The 17,471-nt window shown below is 44.8% G+C and overlaps 1 protein-coding gene across 5 annotated transcripts in view; it reads right to left on the reverse strand.

Annotated features, from left to right (window-relative positions):
- Positions 1-17,471, reverse strand: part of SLC2A9 (solute carrier family 2 member 9) — a 130,650-nt gene that overhangs the window by 92,733 nt on the left and 20,446 nt on the right. For 4 of the 5 annotated variants that reach the window (XM_066995643.1, XM_048046685.2, XM_013179956.3 and 1 more), the window contains 2 exons: positions 13,693-13,775; positions 7,793-7,891 (listed from right to left, as the gene is read on the reverse strand). In XM_066995643.1, coding sequence (XP_066851744.1) covers positions 7,793-7,891; positions 13,693-13,752 — 159 coding nt within the window. In that variant the 5' untranslated portion in view covers positions 13,753-13,775. Of the gene's footprint in view, positions 1-7,792; positions 7,892-11,175; positions 11,757-13,692; positions 13,776-17,471 lie in introns of those variants that run through there. The other variant, XM_048046679.2, reaches the window with a different exon arrangement.

Raw genomic sequence — 17,471 nt, forward strand, 5'->3', positions numbered from 1 at the left:
TTAAATTTCTTCAATGCATCCCTTGTAAAGAAGGGTTCTGACCTGGGACCTCCATGGACTTTTCCAATCCAAAACACTAATTCAGATTTCTTTTGCTGTCCTTGTATATTCTGAAACACCCTTTCTCGTTTTGATCTGTCAGCATTACATTCTCAAGCTCTCTTTCTGGAAGCTTTTTTTCCCTTCTGAAAATATCCAGACCTCAGGACCAGCTCACAGTTTTAGTCATCAATATGCCAGAAGTTTTATTGTTATTAAACTTTATTTATAGTTATATATGAGTGCTTTACTCATTTGAGCACAATTGTAGTTTTCTGAAAGATGGCTTTAACAACTTCCCTTACCCTAGTGTTCAATCATGCCTAAGTTTCTTCATCTGTCTAAAATGTAGCCTTCAGATTCCCATTTTTACATAGTCTCTGTAACGTCTGCAAAGATGTCAGCTATTTAGTTTCTTTTTAGGCAAACTTCTTCCTTTTTATGTCACTCCCGTTTAGAAAAGAAGCAAAGACCAGTACCACTGGGGGTCTGGCACTTCAGTGAGGATGTGGTACCATGTGGTCACTCACACAGAATGGCCCTGCATGCTTGTGCAATGCTTTCAGCCGTTCTGCATCACTGCTCCCCAACAAGCTCTACAGTACCACAAAGTCTCATCTTGGCATCTTAGCCCAGTTTCCTCTCAGATTTCCTCAGGCATGTCATAGTTACTAAATTATCCTGGGGCAGCACTCAACAGGATGAGCCTTCCACCACGCTCTCCCTGTTTAAGCGAGGCATTTCAAGTCTTAGGCATTCCACCCTTGCATGCATGGGCTATTTAATTAGAGGGCTTCATTTAGTTTGAAATACTACCTCTGCACATGCTAAGTATGCAAGAGAGGTGGACGTATATTATACCACCTAATGTATTCCTTCTATCAAGTTTCTGGTAGGGCTATTGTGTCCTGACTTTTAAAAGGAGGACAGGGATATTTTATATCTCCCATCTTATTTTATATGCCTCTATACAAACAGACATAAACAAACATGAAAAAAAAAAAGTCAAACTGGTTCTTGGTCCATTTCACAGTGAACAGAATTTCACAGTGAAATTCCAAATAAATCTGTCCCTAAATCAAGTAATAAATCCTCTCTCTAATATCAGTACTCAGATTATATTTAGATTCAGATATCTTCTTGTTTATTTGGAATTTGTATTTGATAGTAATGAAGACTAAGATAAAACATTTTTAGAACACTATTAGCATTTCTTGCTAATGCTAATGACTAAAAATAGTATGCAAATTATTTTCCCCTTGTGTTATAACTAATTTTCTCAGCACAGCTTTGTTATTTATATCGACACATGAAATAACTGCAAATATTCATGAAAAGAAAGCACAAGCTACAACATTCAAGTATAACAGACAAATGTGTTGACACGTACATCACCTTTGTCTAGATTTCCACTGCCAACAAATGGGAAGCTATTAACACATACAAGTTTGAGGTATTGCGCCTGGAAATGAAAACCTAAAGCACAAAACAAATCAGATCCAAAAAATCTTCTGAGTGCTGTGGAAAGGCTCCTTTTGGATTTCAATCAATTGTCTGAATAATGCTAACAACATAACTATATATAAATTTTCTAGGTCCTAACCAAAGGCTGCAAGGAATGGTAGCTGATTGACATCAGCTACTTTGTCAGGATCAATGCCATGACCACTGCCCTGGGGAGCCTGTTCCAGTGCCCAACTGCCCTCTCAGTGGGTGAAGACCCTGTTCCTAACACTCAGCCTGACCCTCCCCGGTCACAGCTCCATGCCATTCCCTTGGGTCCTGTTGCTGGTCACCAGAGAGAAGAAATGGGAAGAGGTTGTGGCACCAAGCCTGCCATAGTTCAAGAAGTGTTTGGACAGCTCTCTCAGACACATGGTCTGATTTTGGTGATCCTGTGTGGGGCCAGGAGTTAGACTCAGTGATCCTCTGGAGAGCGTGGGAGATAGCTTCCTGACGCAGCTGGTCAGTGAACCTACCAGGGGTGGTGCCCCGCTAGACCTTCTCTTCACAAACAGAGAAGGACTGGTGGGAGATGTGGTGGTCGGAAGCTGTCTTGGGCAGAGTGACCACGAAATGGTAGAGTTCTCTATTCTTGGCGAGGCCAGGAAGGGGACCAGTAAAACTGCTGTATTGGACTTCCGGAGGGCTGACTTTGAGCTGCTCAGGACACTGGTTGGCCGAGTCCCTTGGGAGGCGGTTCTGAAGGGCAGAGGAGTCCAGGAAGGCTGGGCGCTCCTCAAGAAGGAAATCGTGATGGCACAGGAGGGGTCCGTCCCCACGTGCCCAAAGACGAGCCGGCGTGGAAGAAGACCGGCCTGGCTCAACAGAGAGTTGCGGCTTGTGCTTAGCAGAAAAAAGAGGGTTTATAATCTTTGGAAAAAAGGGCGGGCTACTGAGGAGGACTACAAGGATGTAGCGAGGCTGTGCAGGGAGAAAATTAGAAAGGCCAAAGCTCATCTGGAGCTCAATCTGGCTACTGCCGTTAAAGACAACAAAAAATCCTTTTACAAATATATCAACGCGAAACGGAGGACTAAGGAGAATCTCCATCCTTTACTGGATGCGAGGGGAAACCTAGTTACTAAGGATGAGGAAAAGGCTGAGGTGCTTAATGCCGCCTTTGCCTCAGTCTTTAGCGGCAATACCGGTTGTTCTCTGGATACCCAGTGCCCTGAGCTGGTGGAAGGGGATGGGGAGCAGGACGTGGCCTTTGCTATCCATGAGGAAATGGTTGGCGACCTGCTACGGAGCTTGGATGTGCGCAAGTCGATGGGGCCGGATGGGATGCACCCGAGGGTACTGAAAGAACTGGCGGAGGAGCTGGCCGAGCCGCTTTCCATCATTTATCGGCAGTCCTGGCTATTGGGGGAGGTCCCAGTTGACTGGCGGCTAGCCAATGTGACGCCCATCTATAAGAAGGGCCAGAGGGTAGACCCGGGGAACTATAGGCCTGTCAGTTTGACCTCAGTGCCAGGAAAGCTCATGGAGCAGATTATCTTGAGGGTCATCACGCGGCACTTGCAGGGCAAGCAGGCGATCAGGCCCAGTCAGCATGGGTTTATGAAAGGCAGGTCCTGCTTGACGAACCTGATCTCCTTCTATGACAAAGTGACGTGCTTGGTGGATGAGGGAAAGGCTGTGGATGTGGTTTACCTTGACCTCAGTAAGGCTTTTGACACCGTTCCCCACAACATTCTCCTCAAGAAACAGGCTGCTCGGGGCTTGGACTGGCGTATGCTTCGCTGGGTTAGAAACTGGCTGGATAGCCGGGCCCAAAGAGTTGTGGTGAATGGAGTCAAATCTGGTTGGAGGCTGGTCACTAGTGGTGTCCCCCAGGGCTCGGTACTGGGGCCGGTCCTCTTTAATATCTTTATCGATGATCTGGATGAGGGCGTCCAGTGCACCCTCAGTAAGTTTGCAGATGACACCAAGCTAAGTGCGTGTGTCGATCTGCTCGAGGGCAGGAAGGCGCTGCAGGAGGATCTGGATAGGCTGGAACGATGGGCTGAGGTCAACTGTATGAAGTTCAACAAGGCCAAGTGCCGGGTCCTGCACCTGGGGCGCAACAACCCCAAGCAGAGCTACAGGCTGGGAGATGAGTGGCTGGAAAGCTGCCTGGCCGAGAAGGACCTGGGAGTATTGGTTGATAGTCGGCTGAATATGAGCCAGCAGTGTGCCCAGGTGGCCAAGAAGGCCAACAGCATCCTGGCCTGTATAAGAAGCAGTGTGGCCAGCAGGTCTAGGGAAGTGATTGTGCCCCTGTACTCGGCTCTGGTGAGGCCGCACCTTGAGTACCGTGTTCAGTTTTGGGCCCCTCGCTACAGGAAGGACATGGACGTGCTCGAGCGAGTCCAGAGAAGGGCGACCAAGCTGGTGAGGGGTCTGGAGAACAAGTCTTACGAGGAGCGGCTGAGGGAGCTGGGCTTGTTCAGCCTGGAGAAGAGGAGGCTCAGGGGCGACCTTATCGCTCTCTACAGTTACCTTAAAGGAGGCTGTAGAGAGGTGGGGGTTGGTCTGTTCTCCCACGTGCCTGGTGACAGGACGAGGGGGAATGGGCGAAAGTTGCAACAGGGGAGTTTTAGGTTGGATGTTAGGAAGTACTTCTTTACCGAAAGGGTTATTAAGCATTGGAACGGGCTGCCCAGGGAGGTGGTGGAGTCACCATCCCTGGAGGTCTTTAAAAGATGTTTAGATGTAGAGCTTAGCGATATGGTTTAGTGGAGTACTTAGTGTTAGGTCGGAGGTTGGACTCGATGATCTTGAGGTCTCTTCCAACCTAGAAATCTGTGATACTGTGATCCTTGTGGGTCCCTTCCAACTCAGGATATTCTATGTTTCTAAGAGCTCAGCGCCTGCCCCTCTGCTCCCCTCGTGAGGGAGCTGCAGGCCGCCATGAGGCCTCTCCTCAGCCTGCTCTGCTCTGGGCTGAACAAGCCACAGGACCTCAGCCAATCCTCATACATTTTCCCCTCTAGAGTCTTCACCAGCCCAAAATTTCACACAGTACTCAAGGTGAGGCATCACAGGTGCCAAGGGGAGAGAAAGAGAGAGAGAGGCAGTATATATATGGTGATTTTTCTTGTCTCTCTAACTGTAATTAGCTTAGAGCAAGGGAAGAGAAGAAACAAGTCTTTAGAGAATTAAAAATGATTTTGCTGATTTTAAGTGATTAAAAATGATTTTATCTTACAAAGGCCACTCACACTTGGTGACAGTTATCCAATGGCTGTCACAGTCAGCTATATATTTTTGCAATAGTCTCACTTTCTCAATATCAGCTTTAAAAGGAATGCAGAAACACAGCTTCCAGCAGGAAGAAGGCAAGAAAGGCATTGCTGTCAGCAGGAGAGATTTCACGTCCTGCTCAGAGCACAAAGCACGTCATTGTTCTGAAGACCTTGCTCACAAGCGGTCCATGGAATACATTTTAAAAATGCCACTTGGAAAAAGGCAGCTTCAACGTTTAGACAATTAAAATCTTAGTCTTCCTACTGCTGAATGTTCTCACATGTTTTAATAAATTCTGACAGCTGTTCACAGAAGTCAGTGAAGACTTCTAATGCTGGGTTTCTCACATGGTCAAGCACCACATGCAGGGGAAAGCGCACCTGTGACTGGCCATTGCACTTTCCCATAGAAAGGTGGGGGACTGAGTGGGAACTGATCTTTTCCCATCTCTGCACTAGTCAGTACAGACAACTCTGCTCTGAGAAGATCTGGTGCATTACATCTCCCCCTTGCAACAAAAAGGAAGTTGGACAAAGCATACCTTACGAGATGACTTGTGGTAAAGTTCCCAGCTGAGAACTGCAGGGGTATTCCCCTGTGGTTTGATGAGCTGGCAGAACTTCAGCACAGAAAGGTAATGTACACAAGGATTTACAAATACAGTTCATAGATTCAGCCTTAAATGAACTTCCCCTACACAGTTCAGCAATCATGCTGACGTGTTCAGATCCGGTCTCCTGGAAACATCCCATATTTTAGTCAACAGTCATGATCAAGCACTTTCTAAAAACCTCTGGAAGCATCACACAGTGCCTTCTCTAAGGCTTTAGTCATTGAAAGGAATTGTACTGAAGCAAAAAGAGGCAAAAGATATCCAATATCCTACACAGAGATGCTCACTACAATGCGAGCTGTAAGCTGCATATGACCAGAACAAGTTATTTGACCTATCAAGTTTATAAATCAAACTCAGCTTACAACTTTTAGGAGATACTGCACCCCAATATAGCCTCTTGTAAGAGTGCTGCTTATCTACAGGTAAAAGCTGTTTCCCTTATATTTTCCTCAATTAGCTCACATCAGTGTTCCTAAAGGATTACCTGGTAGCAGACTGATTTGGTGATGCATGGCCACACAGGGGGAAAACAGATAGGGCAAAGGTTCCTTTTCTTGTGCTGCAGGAAGCACAGCATTGGTACAGCTCATTCCTCCCCACCATGGCTACAAACAGAGCACAGACTCTCCTCTTCAACCTGGAGAGTGCGTGACAAAGACAGGAAGGTGTCCTGCCCTAGGAAAATAGATGACAGAGCTTGATCCTGGGGCTAGAGAGAGGACCACCTGGTCTTCTCGTATTTTGCCACACTGGTATTTTGCTCTTGAACCACACAGCCATGTATTTCTTTTCAGTAGGGTGTATAACTAGGACTACTCTTTAGACCTACATAATATATGGCTTAGCATGAGTAAGGAGGACACTATGTTCTCAACCGAACACAGCAATACCACACTGGAAAAGGGCAGACTTCATACATATCTGTCAACACTACATCATACCTGTCAACAAGAGCCATCAACATGGTGCCGTCTTTCTGTCCAAAAGCCACAGTAGAGATTTCAAGCAAAAATAGACAAACCTGACAGTGCTACTAACCACGATGCCTGGAATTTAGCATTCTTCATGGTATGGTTGCAACTTCAACCTTCCCACCTCTACTCTTGTCTGGTCACCACTACAATCTGTTACATGGTTCTAATCTAACCATCTGAGTGTTGCCAGACAGCACTTATGATCGCCCTTTCTTTCTTCTACTCCTGCAGAAAGTGATAGAAGAGCTCCGATTACCAAGATGGTCCATTTTGTAAAGGGCACTTAAAAGTTCTGAAGTCAGATAATTCACACTGCTCCTTTGACAGTACTGACTCAGTGCAGGAGAGATGTCTATCGTCAGTACAATCAATACCATTGTTCACAGCATTTCAGCTCCCCACCGATTCCGTTAAGTCATGTTTATTTTCTGAAGATTGCAAGCTGAAGTGGTGCACAGACATGCCATGCTAGAATAAACATCCAATCTGTCTAAACCTGTGTTATCCGTACAGAAGGTACCAGGAACTTCTAGAAAATTCCCAGAAGCTACCAAGGGGACAATTAAAACAAGGTGAGTCTGTTTCTAATCCTTTGGGTCATCAGTTTATCAAAGACCAAAGACAATGCAAATACTAACTGCAAACTAAAAAAAAAAAAAATTAAAAAAAAAGTTTTGACAGCTAGCTGAAAAATTTTACTACATATTTTTTTTGTGTGTGTATTGCTCACAACTTCAGCTGAATTGGTTATTTCTGTGTTTGATTGAATTAAAAGGCTCTGTAGACCACCAATATAAAACCAAAACATTCAGATTTCCATTTGTGATAGCTGATATTTTAATGAAATCCCTCTGATACTGTACACTGATTACACAATGCCCTTTTCATCAGACATATTCCACATGTTGCAGCCAACAGATGGTCAACACAGCGCAACCAAAATCAGAAGCAAACAAGGCATCACCACAAAATGCAGAAGAGGCCCATTATTTAAGAGGCAGACAGAGACATTATTTATATTATCTGTACTGTGAGAATGAAATGCCACGTCAACCTCCAGAACTGAATAATGTGAACAGAATTTGTTGAATGTGCACCTGTAACTACCAAATAGTCACTAGCCAGAAAGACAGGCTATTAAAAATACCTTATAACACAAAAGTGTGGAAAAAGATTTAGCATTATTCTGGCTTTGGGAGAACGAAAAAGAAATGTGCACCCACTCACCTCAACAGGAGCACTTAGTTTCCTGACAGCTACTGAACCTACTTGGAAACATCAGAGACAGCAGAAAACTTTTCAAGCAAAGAAAAGTTTTACCTCTTCTAACTCACTGGCAGGATTACAAAAGCAAGATGTTTCAAGTGCACACACTAGGTGGACAAGGCTGCCCTCTACTGATAACTAAATTCCAGTTTTGTCAGTCACTTACCACTGAAGGAGCATTCACGACGGAGAGATTGTAACCGTAAAGAAAAGATGATCCAAAAGCACCAATTAAAGAGGCTACAATCAGACTTCCAGACCAATTCTGAAAAACAATGAAAAAATGTAGCCATTGTTAGTATACATGAAATAGCCCAGGTTTTAAACACTCCTCATGCTATCTTGCACAGCTCCTGCAGGCAGATCTCCTTGCTACAGAATAATGGCCTGAAACACTTTCCATTTCTGCAATCCTAGAAGCAGTAAATTTGAAGTGACAGCATCTCAGTTAACATTTACCAAGGCATAAGTGAACATTTAAACTTCTTCCCCACGGATTTTGCTTCAAGCGTCCCATCAGCCCCGAACACCAAAAAAGCTAAATGTTACAGAAGCATACTTTCAGCATCGGAAACTCTTTGGCAACATACAATTAAAACAATGAAGCACGTAGTAGCATACATTTGATGCAACAGGGCTTTGGGTAGACCCAACTTAGGAACAGTGTCCACCTTCTCCTATGAGCATAAGGATTAGCAAAACTTTGACCAAAATAATTGAAATGATGCCTACAAACTAGATTTTGTAACCCAAACGTAAGTTTCCAGCAGTAATTTGCTGCCACTCAAAAATGCTGTCAGAGATGCCATCTGCTGTCTTCGTCCAGAACCTCTCCCTTTAGGACTTTCCTCCTTCCACCCATGCCATCCCAACTATTTTTTTTTTTTAAGAACTCCACTAAGAATCCATAATTTCAGGTACCATTGACTATTGCTTTATGTCCAGTCCGATTGCTTGCTGAAGCCTGAATCTTTTCAAAAGGAGAAACACCTGATTAAGCAGGCCTAATAAACTCAGCTTCTGCTACATCCCTTCAAGCGGACACAACAGCTTAATGAATCAATACGTTTTGTCAACTACACAAAGACTCGTGTTTGCTTTGGAAAATGAAGATCTGAAGCATGAGCTACCTTTGTGTAGGCAGTACATGGCATAACAGTGGTGATGATGCAGAGGAACGAGCTCCACAAGCCCCAGGATAAGCATGGTAGGGAAAGTGAATGCAGCTTGGCAGTTGGCAAGTGCCGGAGCTTGCATTGCCACCGTGTCACTGCAAACTCACTTTGGTTCATGGAGAAGTGATGACATATCCACACGTCAGGAGCAGAGACTGCACGCCCAGCTTGGCAGCTTGGCGTGCGTGGGGTCTGCCATGCTCCGCAGCTGCACTCCCCAAGGGCTTAAAACATGCCCTGGGGGACAGCTTAGCATTTTTAACTTCTTCCACATGATGTGGTAACTTTTTAAGAGATTACACAGTTCATTGACTGCCCTATTTTCAGTCAGGTCAGGAGAAAGTGTACGGGGGGAAGAAAGCCTCGTGTAAGGAATATATCCCGTTGAGATTGTTAAATAAGCCAAATACAATTTCTTATTATTAGCCAGCTTCTTAAAATGAACCTGCCACACACACACAAAGCTTTGCACTATTACTTTGATAAGAAAAAAGTAGAAATGTTGACATAAATTTCTATTCAGGTGTTCATAACACCTCATATTAGGTGCCTGTTACTTCTGTACTATGAACAACCATTCCTATGCTTATAGGAATCACTACTACCCTGAACTAATGGCACTGAAGAGAATATTCCTGGAGATCTACCAGATTGCTCCCAAAGAGGTCACAAATGATAAGTGCACATTCCCGTGTGCTGTGTGGTAATCTTGATGCAATATTGCTAAGGGCATCAGCTTCAACAACATTAAAACCCTGGGAAAAACCCTGCAGACAAGGTGATTTGGATCATATAGCCTAGTGTTTATTAAAAAGTCCAGTGAATATTTGAAACTTTCAGCGCAGGCAAATTACATGTACATAGGGTTAAGTGGAAAATAATACAATACAAATCACAAAAGTGTTGCCAAATTAGAAAACCCCACATCCACTTTCTTTTCAAGTGTTGTGAATAGCAGGGTTTAGAGCCTACTCCAGTACCAAGAATTTTTCAAGTATGTAGTCTGCTGCAGAAATCACACAAAGCCTCAGATTTACCCCAAAGTTTTACCGTTCTTGGAACATGCACTTCAACTTCTCCATGACCTGTCTCCTCACACGCTATTTTAAATATTTGCTCAAGTTTCAGCAACACCAGATAAGAGATGAAAGCGTAATGAAGCAAGAAGGGGAGGAAAAAAAAATAAAAGGTTGCTCAGAAAAATATTAACCCTGTGGAAACATTTAAAAAAAAAAAAGCAACAAACTCAGCAACCTGTTTTACAACGACTGCGAAACAAGACTGCGACCACACCTCCTCAGAGGTGGTCCTCTAACACCGTGAGTGCACTCATCTGTTGCTGCTGTCACCAGAGCAATAAACGTGCAGTGAGGAAAGCTGTCTGTCAGATCCCAGCAAAGACCTCCAGCCTCTTGTGTGCTGCTTTCTTGTGAAAGTCCACCTTTTGTTGCTCTTACCCAGGGCACAGTGCTCTGAGAGGTTTCAAAATGCTTTTACCAACACACCTCTTTTGTCCAGCATGCAGTGTAATACTTGCGCGCTGTGCAGCTTACGTTGCCTTTGTTTTATATGCATGCTGGTTTGCATTTGAGTTTTCAAAGCACAGTTTGGGCTATTGCATTTTGGTTAGTTGGCTATAGATTAATCACGGTTGTAAGCTGGAAACTACAAATGTCCGGAAGAAAGTTTTAGGGTTCTTCAACAGGTACTGCTCCGACTGTCTGCTGAATTTAGGAACCCGGACTTCTGCACACCTTTCGCGTAGGCTTCCCGAGAGGCAGTTTTAGGGAAGCACCGAACACCGGAGCGATCCTGGAGGCTGAGAGTGGCCGTGCCCAGCCGGGTGGCTGCCGGCAGGTGCGTGCTGGCACCGCACCGCGCTCCTCGGCTTGCGATACCCTCCTGCGCCGCCGGGGAGGAAGGGGAACCCCCCGGGCTTCCCTCCTCGCCTTTCTCCTCGCCCTTAGGACTTGCTGATTCTGGGGGGGCTTAGCCCGTGTCCTCGCCTTGCTGGTGGGAAAGCAGCCCCCAGCGCCTGCCACTCGCCCACCCGTGGGGTCCCCCTTGCCCGTGGGGTGCCCCTGCGGCCCCAGCCGCTGCCCTCCTCCCGTCCTCCGCGTCCCGGCCGGGGCAGCCGCAATATATTTTTAGCTCAGCCCAACCCCGCCGGCCTCTCCTCTGCACCAGCCGCAACTTTCCGAGCGGGGAAAAAGGCTCGGGCTCTGCAACCTGAGCCCTTCCTCCCTTCTGGGGGAAGCAACGCGGAGTGACGCCGGATCCCCAGCGGCCGCGCACCGGCTCCGCTTTCTCCTCCGCTCCACCTGGAAAGCTGCGGGACACGCGCGCACCCTCCGCGCCTCTCCGTGCTACTTACGCCCTTCCCTGCCCGGCGGGGACCCTTCCCCGCTGCCGGGGCCACCAGCGTGTCCTCCTCGGGCGCCGCCGCCGGGTCCATGCCGCAGGCGCGCAGCGGCCGCGCATCTCCGCCGGGCAGCGCGCAGCGGGGGCGCGGCCGCAGCCGCGCAGAGCCGGAGGAGGGACCCTGGGGGGGGGGGACCCGGAGGGGCCGAGCCTGGAGCTCCGGGGACCGCCGGGGGTCAGAGCTGCTCTGCCCGGAGTGCGCGGCTGACGGGCTGGAGCTGCCCGAGCCCGTTTATAAGCGGGCTCGTCCGTAACTTAAGCAAATTAAGCCCGGCGTGGGGTTTGCAGGCTGGCCTGCTCGCTCGGCAGGGATTTAGCCAGCGGTGAAAGCGGGACGAGGGAATGGCAGCACCGGGGGTTCCTGCCCGGGGCCATCTGGGCTGCCCTGCTGTATACACAGCGCTGGAGGGAGGAGAAGAACTTCCCTTCGTCACCGAAGCTGGAAAGTGAAGCTACCGCAAGCCTTGTAACTAATTAAGATGTTAACCACACGACACAGGGACGTTCCCACAGCCTTGGGAGGTTCAGATCTGACACACGGCACTGCTGCGGTGCAGCAGGTGGTGATTAGACATGATGCCCGAGGAAGAGCTTCCAGCTATTAGTTTTGAAGGTGCCTATTTGTAAAGCCTGAGGATTTTGAACTGCTAAGAGTTAAACTGCACCTTCCAGTTGGCAATGGTTGTGTCTCAGATGAGTACTAAGTGCATCTGGGAACTATTCCCAGATGTCTGCAGTTCATATTGGTGTAAATCTGTGCTGCTTCCACTTCTGACATGCTGCATACCTCACCACTACTTTAGAGTCCTAAAAGACACAGAAGTAATGCCATAAAGCACTGCAGGTTTGAAAGCGGTTCGTGATTCAGAAACTTTGAAGTGTCCTTGGCACACATCAAGCTAAGCAGCCTTTGAATGGAAAGCCAGATGCTACTCGTTAACATGTAAAATTACTGTTCAGATTGAGAAACATCAGCATAGATAGATGATCCAGACATCATTTATAATCTCTTTGAATGGTCACAAGCAGTTAACGAGTCAGGTTAGGAGAATCAAGCCTCTAAAATACGTGGAGTGCATTTGAGATGAATCAGACACCTGTGTTTTATTTAATTTCATTTAAAATAATACAGTGCAAGTAGTTCACAGCAGTTGATGCTCAAATACAAATAATATGGCTGCATGTGCTTAATACAGACTTAGTTTCTCACTTTAACATGCTTATGATTTTTGACATTTTACAATCACCATTAATAAGAGTTACAGAAACTAAAGGTGCTACTCTCTACACCCCTTAAATTTTAATCCTGGCAGCTTTTCTTCAAATCTCCACATTCCCATGGAGACAAAGTGTCAGTTTGCTCACCTCTTACAAGTCAGAGCAGAGAGGGAAAAGGGGGAAGAACACACAGATGCAAGGGTGTGTTGGGTCTGCCTGGGATGGAGTCACCTTTCCCTGCAGCAGCCCACACAGTGCTGTGCTCTGCACTCGTAGCTGGAACAGCACTGGTATCACTCCAGTGTTGTGTCTATTGCTGCATAGTGCTGGCACAGCATCAGGACTCCCTCCAAGCCCCCAAGAACCAGTAGGCTGGGGGTGGGCAAGTGATGGGGAGGGGACATTGCCAGGGCAGCTGACCTAAACCAACCGAAGGGATATTCCATAACACCTGATGTCACACTCAGCAACAAAAAGGGGGGCCCTCAGGGGGGAGGGGACTGTCCTGAAAAACTGTTACGTGTTTTGAGGCCCTGCTTCCCAGGACGTGGCCAAACATCGCTCGTTGATGGGAAGTAGAGAATAACTTTTTTTTTCCTTTCTCTCTGTGCTTCTGCACGGCCTTTTCTTTTTTTTTTTCTTTTTTTTTTTTTTTTTTCTGCATTCCCTTTTCCCTTTAATTAAATTATTCTCTTCTCAAACCTCGAGCTCTTTGTGTTGTTTTTTCTCCCCCTTCCTCTTTGAGGAGGGGGGAGTGAGAGAGCTGTTGGGGTGGAGCTCGGTTGCCCACTCAAGTAAAACCACCACAAAGGGTTCTTGTGTCAGAAACAAAACCAAAGCTCTTTTCCACAGAATACATCCTCCCAGAATTTCCATGTGAAGGCACACAAACTCTTCTGGAGTGTTACGATTGCCCTCAATGACCAAGTCCCTCCCAGAAAAGGAAGGCTTCAACCTATCCGAAAGTCACTTAATCCCAGAATGGTTTACCTGAACAGTTTATTGGCTAGTTCAAAACTAGACATTCACATTAGAAGCATGGGAAAAAGTTGGAGGCCTGTGGTGCAGATGCACAGTGAGACTATCAGCAGTCCCGGTACCAAGGGGAGAAGGGAAAGAGCAACATTCCTGTGCATATGAAGCTGAGCCTGTGCCTGCAAGTATTCACATAGGTTCCACATAGTTATTTTCTGTCTGCAGTCCCCAAATGACAAACACATACATTGGCAGAAGATTTGAGGAATTCACTTACCAATTTTTTCTTCAGCACTTTTTCTTTCATCTCACCATTGCTTTGTTGCTTGTTCTCCATTCTGTCACCTTGTTAGTTAATAGCTGAGGAGGAAAAGAGAGAAAGTTGTGGCAGCATTCAGCTGACATCATTATTTATTTATTTATTTATTTATTTTTAATAACATCATTAATCTAACCCATGAAGGACTATAAAAAGCCTGTAAGTCCAGCTACTCCATTCAAAAATCTAACCCTTGTTCAGGAAAGCACAGCAGCACCAAATTGAATGCAGTAAAAAACAACAAAAATTGCGTGTTAACTATACGTAAGTCATTTACTCAGAGGGCTACATGCACTTTGGAGCAGGCATAGTAGTTCCATACACAACTAAAGTGTAAAGGGGAAAAAGCTACAGTATCGGGCCCTTCAGTGAATGTCCTCTCTCTGTTAGCATGTGACCAACAGACCCACTGCAACTGCAATTTAGAATTTAGATAGGCAGCTGGAACTACATTGCTATGGCTGGGTTGCAGCCAGGACATTTGGATTAATTGTTGTGATTTTAATGATTATGTCACCCCCTTACATTAGCTGGGCCATTGCATGAACACATTTGCAAAGGAAGGGTCCACTTATTTACTGCTCTGCCAAGAAAATTCCTGCCTGATTGTCAAGATGTGTACTTTAATAGTGTTAAAAGACATTTTAATTATCACTTCTTCAGAAACTAAACTGGTTTCTGGGGTTTCAGGGAGGGTGGATTAACATTTATACTGTGCTTCACTGAATGATCTTGGGCAGTTTTTCAAGCTGTTCATTTCATATGGTGTATGGATTACTGGGTTCTTCTGTGTCAACATCTTGAGGACAGCACATTTCAAGATATTTCCTTGCTTTGCTTAAGGTAAAATGACAATATAAATGGTAATGATAGATCTAGTCTTGAATGCAAGGTGTCTTTTAGACTCCTGTCTAAAGTGAGCTATGATACACAGGGACTAACAGTCAATTTAGTGAAACAGCAGGATAGATCGGAAATTGTGCTCAGGTCCTCACACATACAAGATATTTTCTAAGAAGAGATCATGTCTGATAGAAGAAATACCATTGACAGTACTGAGGCCATTATTTCACATGGTTCCAAGAAATCAGGCTGAGCCTTAAACGAAGAAGACTTAGAAAAGTGATGGCATCTTATAATCATTAAACCCACGAAAATTACAATCTTCCCTCTCCACCTCCTAGAGCAGTCAGCACTGAAAAACTTCATACAACTTTATTTCTTTCTCTGCAAAAGGTCTTCATCAATCCCTGCTAAATTACTCTTCAAAAAAAGAGCTTTCAAGGCAAATGCTTTTCACTTTATAAGAGATACACTTAGTCTCACCATCAGACATTTCACCTGTCCCATGCCACATTTAACAAGCATACCAAAAATAATCTGTCAGAATTCCTCACTATGGCACCCATACACCATGCATTTTTTCATACTTAAGGAAGATAATTAAATTAATGAAATATAAGTGATGCACTTCTGACAGCACCAACAGAGCATCATCAAACTGGAATTTAAGAGCTTACAGGATGAAGAGTATATGGGGCATAGTCCTGAAACAGAAACAGCACAAACTCAGTCACAAACTATCAGGTAAGCATCTAAAGAGAAATAACTCAACCTCGCAGCTATGCCACTAGCAAGGACAGATAACTTATGTCTCCTTTTCATCACCAAATTTTTTTAGATGGCTGAATCTTCTTGTTCTTTGGGCAGTCTCTGAAACACTTTAATAATACTTCTGGCTTGTCTGGAAAACCAACAGTGCCAATGGTACACCATCTGTGTAAGTGTTCAGATCAAACAGTCCCTCCTGTATTTTGGGTAACTCTAGTTTCACTACTTTTTAAACAGATCCAATTGACTGTAGAAAAAGGAATGTTACCATATCTGTGACAGACATTCAATGTGACACAGAAAATAAGAAATCTAGACTGGAGAGAGAGTATAAATCATGGAAATCCTTCATGGATTTGTCAATATTGTTTCTGCAATCTCATTGACTTGGGTGCAGGGAAGAGATACAGGATCAGAGCAAGTAGAAACAAGATCTGACTTCAGTGTCTTACAAAATCTATTGAAAATTAAGCAAGAAATTAAGCAACATTTTGCTTGAGAAAATAAAACTCTGGGGTTTGCCCTGCTGTTGTCAGTGGCCATTCACTGAAACATTTTAACAGATGGGGGGAAAAGTGTATTCTGTCTCCCTGCAGTTCATATTGCTTGTGCCAGAAAAGTTACTTAACATGTAGATCCAGAAATATTCACTCATTTTTTATTCTCTGTCATGGAAGATTAGATCTGTCTGCCCCCCAACTTATATAGTCAGTCAGGAGGTGACTGAAAAATCAGGAGAAGTTCATTTATATCAGGCCTTGAGACACCTTCCGTTTCAGCATTACAGTACTACATTTTGCTTACCTAAGTATCCAGCAGTTTATTTAGCAAAGTATAGGTTGAGTTCATTAGCAGGATATTTAATCCAACCAACTCCTATAATTTGTTAGCCTTGGCAAGGATGGCTCAACAGCTCACAAAAAGGGAGCAATTATGGCTGGCACAGCAAACTGAACTCTGAGAGGTGTGAATAAACTGAATAAACTCCCTCTAATCTAGGTTTCATTTTGAGTTTGAATCGAACATTCGGCTTCTGTTGACTAACTACAAGTCAGGAAAAACAAAAGCTATCAGAAAGCCGTCCTGTTCACCAAGAGCAAATATGTAAAGGAAGCAGCTCAGACAAACTCCGGTTGAAAGGGCTGTGTTTAATGTGTTACATGACAAAATTGCTAAGGAGGTGACGACCTCAGAAAAGCTGAGTTTAAGCCAAAAATATTAAGACATCCCCTCCTGCCTCCCAACTGTGAAGAGTAAAGGAGCATGAATAAAGCAACTGTTGTTCAGTTCTGAGAGTTTTTGAGTATGTTTGGGCTGGTGGCCAGTTGGGGCCCGTTTGCCACCTTGTTCAGATGGCTCTGGACTAACAGCAACACACCAAGCACCCCATCCAAGAGCACCAGGCACAACACAAGAGAGCTTCAAAGCTTCAAACAGTTCATCTGAAATTTAGAAGGTCCTGGTGACACAGATTCCTCTTGATGGGCATACATCACCTCCACATCTGTCTCCCAAGCACAAAATATATTACCTCTATTAAAAGATTATGTCTGTGTCAACACTGCAATAACATGCACAGAGAAAATGTGGAAATCAGAAGAGCAGCTTAGAGATGAAAAAAATTACTGTAATTATAAACCATCACAGCCTCTCAGAGACCAAAAGGGACAGATTTGCACTCAGAGTAGGTCTCTTTCAGGTGTAGCACAGAATAGTTTATTTTCTTTTGCAAATGGGAAAAAGAAGCACTTGGAGAGACAGCACTGAAATAGTGTGTGAATTGCAAAGCTTTGGAAAGCATGTTGGTGTAAAAATAACCCAAATAGATTCAGTAAGTCCTATTGTACCATGGTAGACTGATGTCTAATTATTAGATCTCACTTTGCAAACATCTATTTTTAGTGAGTGTCCTTTTTCCTCCTTTCCTCATCTCTTATTTGGGAAGGCAAAATTGTTGTTCTGGTTTCAGCTGGGATAGAGTTAATTTTCTTCATCGTTGCTCAACTGTCCAACTTGAGTACATTGGTTACCTATCTATTTTATTGGAAATAGGTGGGTGATTCAGAAGACTATTTTAATTCAACCCTAAAACTCTAGTAAAAGAAGATTGAGGAGCAAAGTTTGAA

The sequence above is a fragment of the Anser cygnoides genome, chromosome 4, assembly GCF_040182565.1.
Source record: "Anser cygnoides isolate HZ-2024a breed goose chromosome 4, Taihu_goose_T2T_genome, whole genome shotgun sequence".
Classification (NCBI taxonomy): domain Eukaryota; kingdom Metazoa; phylum Chordata; class Aves; order Anseriformes; family Anatidae; genus Anser; species Anser cygnoides.